Source organism: Xiphias gladius, chromosome 8 (genome assembly GCF_016859285.1).
Source record: "Xiphias gladius isolate SHS-SW01 ecotype Sanya breed wild chromosome 8, ASM1685928v1, whole genome shotgun sequence".
Lineage (NCBI taxonomy): Eukaryota > Metazoa > Chordata > Actinopteri > Istiophoriformes > Xiphiidae > Xiphias > Xiphias gladius.
The window spans coordinates 17,460,952-17,469,105 of record NC_053407.1 but is presented as its reverse complement, the minus strand read 5'-3'; the positions used below and the strand labels follow the sequence as shown (position 1 = coordinate 17,469,105).

The window sequence follows — 8,154 nt, the reverse complement described above, 5'->3', positions numbered from 1 at the left end:
TGCTGCAGGGTACATTGGATCAGTTACAACTTCTTTCTAATCTTTGTCTTTATATATTAGCAATGTTAACATTTTTATCTAAATTCTTTAAACGGAAAGAGTGCGGAAAACCTTTTGACTGGTGGCTGATTTAAGTGATTCAGAGAATTTTTATCCAGGTGCCATGACTGGAAGCTGACCAAACCCAGCTGAGTCAGTGTTTACTGATATTTGGAAAACCACAGCATGTCCCTGACGCACCAAAATAATTTAAAAATCTACCTGCATATGATAGGTTTCATATCATTCAGGTCTAAAGTAACTAACTTTTCTGGATTCATAATGTTTGGATGCTGTGTAAATATTTCAGGGTGGGTTTGCTCATCATATCACAGCCAAAAAGAATGAGGAACTGGCGCTACAATAAAATGTTTGAAAGAAAATTATAGCATGAACCTTGAAGATTTGCCACTTCAATACTGCAAAGTAACCGTTTATTGTAGTTAGCAGGCATTTTCGATCTTGATCATGGAAAGAGGGCATTACCAAATGAACCCAAATAAAAAGAAATGACAAAGCCAGTAATTAGTTGTCAATTTAATACATAATTTTCCAAGAGCAAATCAATAATTTCAAATCCTCTAGCTAAGCATGAACAACCACATCTTACAGCCACCTACATCAGTCATAAGTCTAAAGACAAGGCAAGCATTCCCCAAAATGTCCTTTACAGCACCCTAAAATGAAATACAAATTACAACACGTGTACTACTAGACTCATATAATAACCTATTCCCACAGTAAAGTACAAGCTTATTCACTGATATTTAATTCTTGTAATATTTTAAACATTTATTTCCAGATTGAGAGTGTTCTGATGCCAGTCTGAGATGTGGATGAAGACATTTTTTCTGCACACGGACACTCACAACGTCAGAAATTTATTAAGGCAGTTGCTTTAAGATCCTGTGGTCACCCTCACAGCTGTCAAATGGAAGTTTGGTGGGACTTTGTTTCTCTTCACTTGTTCAGGGCTTCAGTCATCTCAGGAACAGCCTGAAGAGAAAACAGTGGACACTTAAATATATTACTTTATCAACATTTTACACTGGCATTATGACAGGACCTAACTCAGCAAATATTTTCTGTTAAGTGTATTTACTGCAGGAGTTTATCACTCCAGTGTACTTTTAAAATAATGACTTGTTCACGAAATTAAGATAACTAAATACACTGTAGATATAATTTAAAACGAAGTTCAAGTTATTTCTATTCTGCATTAATAACTGCAGCAACCTTCTGAAATATTTCAAGGCTTTACATGTGGGGATTAATGTTCGCCAGCACCTGTCATTTTCATCCCCAGCATATTCCATATAATAAGATTTAAGAGTTTGTTACACAAGACATCAAGCATGCTGGTGCTCACGGTATAAATGAGCACACTGAGATTTATCAAGACCGCAGCAGGCCGCAAGCATAGAAACATTTATCACAGTGTTTGCAAGGCTGATAAATGCAGGGCAACATTCTACAAGGGAGGCATCTAGCCCATAAATAAACTCGCTAATATTGCCAGTCATGTAGATTTAAAGAAGACAACTCCAAAAGGCTTTTGTGATAAATATGAGTACTAAATTATTCAAATGGCTCTCCTTGCGAGTCGAGCAACTTCAGAACTGAACCATCACTCACTGCCTGAGTTGGTCCGAGGTATCAATTGTCCATTTGGGAAAAAAGTAGAAAGCCCATGCATTTTAATCAGCTGTCTGAGTAGTGATCACATGTAAGGTGATCTCACCCAGTAGGTCACAACTCGACTGCCACTTGCTGTTATTAGTAATCACTTCACAGAGTTTGTCAGGACATCTGGGCGGCTCATGCACTGCTGAGGGGCTAAATAAAACATGACCAACATGACACACGTAAAAATATAACCTACTAGCTTTTCACAAGCAGTAGTGGACTCCAGTGTTAGTCCTGCCAACACTCCTGGCTCACTATCCCCAAGTACCAGAGTGATGCAAAAAAGCAGCTAAGCGTGTAAAAGGCCTGGCAAATAGAAGCTAAATACAAAACTGAAGCAACCCTTAAAGTAACTATTGATCACTCTTTATAACTTCTCAGATGCTAATGTGTTTCCCTCTAAGCAGCAAGCTCCAGCCACAACTCTCCCCCGATTAACTCAAGAATTTAATGATTCAGCAGATGCACATTTCCATTAGGTGGAATAAGGCATCGTGCAGAATTTTATGTTTTATTCTGGCTCTGGACTCTTAGCCGTCAAAACATGCAGTGTGAGTCCAGGCAGAAGGTACATGAGTGGTGTTTTGGTCTCACTTCTTGGTTGTTTCTTAGAGTAAGAGTCAGTGTCATTGCTGCGGCAATATCAATCCAAGACGCTCACCTTGAAAAGATCAGCTACCAAGCCATAGTCAGCCACCTGGAAAATGGGAGCCTCTGGGTCTTTGTTGATAGCAACAATAGTCTAAATAAAAAGAGAACATGTTTAGCACTCGTACACATCAAAATACAGTTCTAGCCAAAAGCACAGAAACATTGATCATTCAATTAATAAAACTGGAATTTAGATTTTAGTGCAGAATGCCACAGAAATGTGATTTTTTATGGCAACAGCCTAACATTTGGTTCTTAACTGTAAACAATACAGAAACATCCAAACATCATATCAAGGGTATGGTGACCAGAGTTATGGTTGTGGGTGCTGTATACTCATTGTGAGACGGGTGCATGCAGACACTGGCATGCAACTTTAAATTTTACTGGTACTAATTCCTTTTTTAGCAGGGAAACAACTGTTATTACAAATATTTGTGGCCAAACAGTAAGAAAGGGGAGGATGGGGAAATCCTTGGCTCCATTTGCATTACCTTGCTATCTTTCATTCCAGCCAGATGTTGAATAGCTCCAGAGATACCAACAGCGATGTACAACTCCTGTGGACATGGAGAGAAGACAACCAAACAAGTTTTACTTTCTTGTTGACATGAAGTGTAATCTCAGGCTTTTGGAAAAGGTACACCTCAGAACTACGAAACAGCAGAGCTGACTGATGGTATAATGACCCCAGGTGTGTAATCTGTCAAAGTGTGCTGGGGCGGTGTGCGCTAAGGGTCAGCCATCCTCACATCACACCAAAGCTGCAGGGGAAACCATCTCTGCCTCTCCGTTTAAGGCACTACCATATGAATATTTCAGTGATTATTTAATGTTGTTTCCTTGGAGTAGAGCATCAATGTGTGCACACAAAGCGTCTTGTAACTGCAGAAAATGCATAAAGCAATCTTTTCAACCAACCAGACATTGACCACAGAATCTGCAGGTTTCCATTCAGACATTATCAGTTTATAAAGTGTAATATATTCCCATGAGATTATGAAACCCGAGGGGGGTGATCCAAGTAAGGTGCTTTTGGCCCTTCCTAGTGAATCTCTCTCTTTTTTTTTTTTTTTATTAAACTAAAATACTCTAGGACAAAATCTGAATTTGTGTGGTTCATTCAGTGTTTTCTTCACATGGTGTTTAGCAGCATCTCTGGATCATTTAAATCTATAAATACGTCTCTGGATTTAATCATTCAATGGTGGAAAGAATGCTGTCATGATGATAACTGTCCGACATTTCACTACTACACTCCAACACTGTCAGGCTGTTGATAACACACAACCAGTCTGCCCAGGTGGAACATCTAACAGCTTTAATTACAGTGAACAATTCAGAGAATAACCACTGTACTCACACTTTATTATGACTAAATTTAGTAATAATAAATTCTCCTTTAATCAGCATATAAGAGATACTATCTTACATGAATACAAGTGAATACAATGTGAATCTTTCATTTCACTGAATACACTAAACATTTTTTGATTGGTAGGGTAAAACAAACCAGATTTAAATTAGATTTAATTAACTAAGCAAAATTCATCAAGCTTGTCAGGATATATGGAAAATCCAATTTGTCCAGTCTGCCCTGGTCTGAGGCTCCGACCAGACATCCACTGCACTCTACTTTAATGGATCAGCTAAATCATTTAGGGCCCTAAATGTGCCATCCAGTACATTTTGCTGGGCCTAATGTGTGGATAATCACAGCTGGGGTAACCCGGCTGAATCACATAATGGAAACTTAACCTTTTTAAAAGGGCAGAGCAGACATCCTGATGATACTGAATTGCAAGCATACTACGTAAAAGCAAACAGGCATTTGTCAAAAGCAGTAGGCTTGTACCGAGTTCAAGATTTGCCTGCCTTTAAACATGTTTTTGATATGTTTAAAGGCAGAGTTAATGTAACTATTGAATGTAATGTAACTATTCACATTTTGACATGATAATGTTCCTCCCTCTATTTTCTTGATAAGTCCAAATAACCACCTCATAGACGGAATAACTTACTGGTGCTACAATCTTGCCAGTCTGTCCAACCTGCATGTCGTTTGGGACATACCCAGCATCCACTGCAGCTCTGGATGCACCAACTGAAAAAGGAATATTATGCAATTTAAAATCTACTTTAGTAAAAATAAGTACCCAGGCAATTTACTGTATAAAACAAAATGATAATCCCACCCTACCTGCAGCATTCAGTTTGTCAGCAAGGTCATATAGCAGCTTGAAGTTGTCCCCACTCTTCAAACCCCTCCCTGAGGAAAAAAATATAATTACAATACACATCAAAATTTGAATTAGCTCACATGCTTCTTAATTCTCTTCAAACAGTACAAGAATCATTCCAACCCAAAATAAAGACACTTGAGCAATGCTTTGATTACAATCCACAGAAAGTGGTTTTGCCAACAAATTAATTCTCCAATTAAATCTTCTAACCCACAAGTGGGTTCCGAATGCATCCTATGGTCACATTGTTTGGCCATAATTTGTAATACATAACATAAAAAGATGGACAGTTGAGTCATACCTCCTGACACCACAACCTTGGCGCTCGTCAGCTCTGGGCGGTCGCTCTTTGTCAGACTCTGCTCCAACCACTCAGAAATTCCAGCGTGTGAAGAGGCAGCCACTGCAGATCAAAGGATCATCAATGACCACTAAGAATGAAAACTTGCAATGACAAATAAGGTTTGTCGAGGTTGAATGTAGCTTTACTTTTTATGTCATAAAACAACATCTGGAATACCAGACAATTTCTTAGCATGTAGTGCAGCAGAGCTCTTTGAATGAATCTGTGAGGTACTGTACCATCTTCTGATGCGGCACTTCCTCCCTCTGTTGGAGCTGCCTCAAAGGACGTCCCTCTGACAGTGAAGATCTTAACAGGCTCATTACATTTCACAGTACTGAGAGCATTTCCTATAAAATTAAAATATTATTAACATGAAATAAGCACTAAGAAATCAACATTGCAATCTTGCCAGAGCCAAATCCTGTTGCAAAAACTGAGCAGTGTTTATGTTACATCCATGTTATATCAAGGCTGTACAAAGCCAGGTAACGTGATTTAACATTAATTTCTGAGGTATGTCAAAGCTAACAAAGAATTTATGAGAAGATAAAAAGACATTTTTTGTTACTTCTTTACCATAATAACAGGGGTACCTGCATAAATGGTTCTGACGAAAGTGTCTGGAGACTTGATCTCAATAATATCTGAAACTGGGGCTACATCCAACTTGGCAGCCACTCTGGGAAGCAGGTTCTGCAGACAAAATGGTGAATTAGCTGAGAAATATGCACCAACCACACTTGTGCATTTGACAGAGTCGATAGGTACAAAGAGTTTTTTGAATTGTTGGATATTTTTATGTACAAAAACTGTGTAAAAGTCAATATCAACTTTTGAAATCAGAGATTTTTACTTTTCAGAGTAGATGTATGGTGAGAAAAAAACACTGAACTATTAGAAAATAAAGATCAAAAAGATTAAAGTGCAGATTAAACAGGCAATGCTCTTGCCTGTGCTTTACCTTTCCGAAGGCAGATGCACCAGCACAGATATGGGTGAAGCTGAATTGCTTTTGTGTTGCTAAGATAAGTGGAGTCAGCTCCTCTGAGGAAAAAGATGGAAGCAGTTTTTGACTCAGAAAGCAAAAGCAAAAAACAGTAAAAGGTGCCAGTTCTAGCCACCACAAACATGTAAGCTGGGAAATCTAATGAAAAACAGTCTCTCTTCCCTCAGTTACTGATGCCAAGATACCCTTCAGCAAGTCAAGCACAACATCATCCAGCTGTGAATATGCAGGACTGTGCAAATATGAAGCAGGTTATTGCTATAAAAAGAGCAAACAAGTTCAGTATGTTTTGCTCTGTGCATGAAGGTTAAACAAACAACAGACATCAAGTATCTTTAGTGTTATATACCTGGCATGGCACCCTTGTAAGAATCATGCTGGGCCACCAGAACCTTCTTCACGCCCTGTACTTTGCTGATTTGCTCTACAACCTGCAAAAGACACAAAAACAATTTGATTTATCTAGGTCCCAGATAACCTTCTATTGCTTTCTTATCGTCCATGTACATGTTCAAAATCACTTTTCTACATTCTTAGCTCCCCTGTGTTTGTACTAATCCCTATGTTAATGCAGTATGGTATAGCCAAAATAACATCTAAATACTATCACAAATATAACACGTTTAGTAATCCGTTAAGCAATCCGTTAAGCAGGTTCATCCCAAAACCTTTACCTACCTTTGCACAGTTTGTTCCAGCAACCAGACAAGACACCTCTCCACCCAGCTTACTTGCAGCAGTGATGGCATTGAGCGTAATAGGGGTCAGCTTCTCATTGTTGTGCTCTGCAACCACCAAGGTGCTTTGAAACCTTTGGAGGAGACCGGTCTGTTGGAGAAAAGGTCGACATCTCGGTATACAACGCAAAAAGACCTGCCTCCCTTTCAAATGGCCTGTCATCATTGAGATTACAGACACTGTTTAGAACATCCACAGTTATTAGTAAAAGTAAAAATGAAGACTAGAGCTGAGCAATGTATGGGTATTTATCACTGAAAATATGCTTGTCTATCTAGATAAAACATGTAAGTAGAATAATGCAAAATTGCTAAGAAAGATATTGATTTCTAAGTTGTTATATCTGCTGGCTTCCCTGATATATATTTGTCTAGATTTTAGGGCTACTAATAGTACACATCGATTCAAACGCACTCGACAGAAATCGAGAATAATCGCAGGTTGGTAGGCAAACAACCTCTGAAACAGCTGCATCAGGTTCAGATTAAAGCAGGATGATACCAGCCTCTTTTGGACATTACTACATATCAGCTCCTATGAAAGGTCATTCACGATAAAGTCAAGCAAACAGAGAAAACATAAAATACCAAGTGCTATTCTTTAACCTATTATATAATTCTATCTCACAGGAGATGAAATGCTTTTTATGAGATTTTAGTAACATTTTGATAACAGTTTGGTAACACTAGTTTCGTAACTGTTGTTTAACGTTAGGGTTTCGTAACCACTCGGCTACCTATGCTAACACCAACTAGCATTAGCTCGAAAACAAAAACTGCTAACTGGTATTATGGTTATATCGCGATGTGTGTATAAAATTAAAGTTGGAATACGAGGAACAATGCTGTCACATGCGTTAATTTAAAATATTGCCACGACGTGCCATACGAGCACGACCTAAATATGCTAGGCAGCTAGCTAAGCAGTTGCAAAAAAAAGAGGAAAAAGAAGAAAAATTTAAGCTAACTGACGTGTTTCATGCTTTTAGTCTGCTATAACAGAGCAATGCAATGTCTGCGTAGGTTATATTTTAATGGCTAACTGTCACACACTTACCAAATGTTTCAGACTAGTTTTGTTAAAGGCTCGGTTCATCTTGGACTCCTCGGTCTGCTCCTCAGCGCTGCAGAGAAACAAACTGTGCCAAAGGTCATCCGACGTTGGGGCGACCTCTCGCGAGATAGACCGAAGAAAAAACGGTAACTTCCCATCCTCTCTCTCTCTCTCCCCGACATTGATATATTCTCAAAAAAAAAAAACAAACATCTGCAAAAATTATTTTATTTTTTTTTATAAATAGTTGCTTGATGCTTTATGGTATAAGTTAAACATTTACATTCACGGACACACTCTAAATCGACTGTTTCATGGCAGTCAAATCAAGTTCTTCTCTACTTCTATTTCATTTATTCTAGTGCAGTAATTTCGTTAATTATTGATTTTGC

The 8,154-nt window shown here is 38.4% G+C and overlaps 1 protein-coding gene across 1 annotated transcript; it reads right to left on the bottom strand.

The window, feature by feature from the left end:
* Positions 1-551: 551 nt before the first annotated feature.
* On the bottom strand, positions 552-7,877 carry etfa (electron transfer flavoprotein subunit alpha). The gene is made up of 12 exons (XM_040134117.1): positions 7,766-7,877; positions 6,650-6,799; positions 6,321-6,402; positions 5,927-6,009; positions 5,559-5,658; positions 5,202-5,312; positions 4,921-5,022; positions 4,577-4,645; positions 4,398-4,480; positions 2,871-2,936; positions 2,387-2,467; positions 552-1,035 (listed from the first exon to the last, which is right to left on the bottom strand). Exons 1-12 carry the CDS (start codon positions 7,802-7,804, stop codon positions 1,000-1,002), a joined length of 1,002 nt encoding a protein of 333 aa, XP_039990051.1. The 5' UTR covers positions 7,805-7,877; the 3' UTR covers positions 552-999.
* Positions 7,878-8,154: the final 277 nt, after the last annotated feature.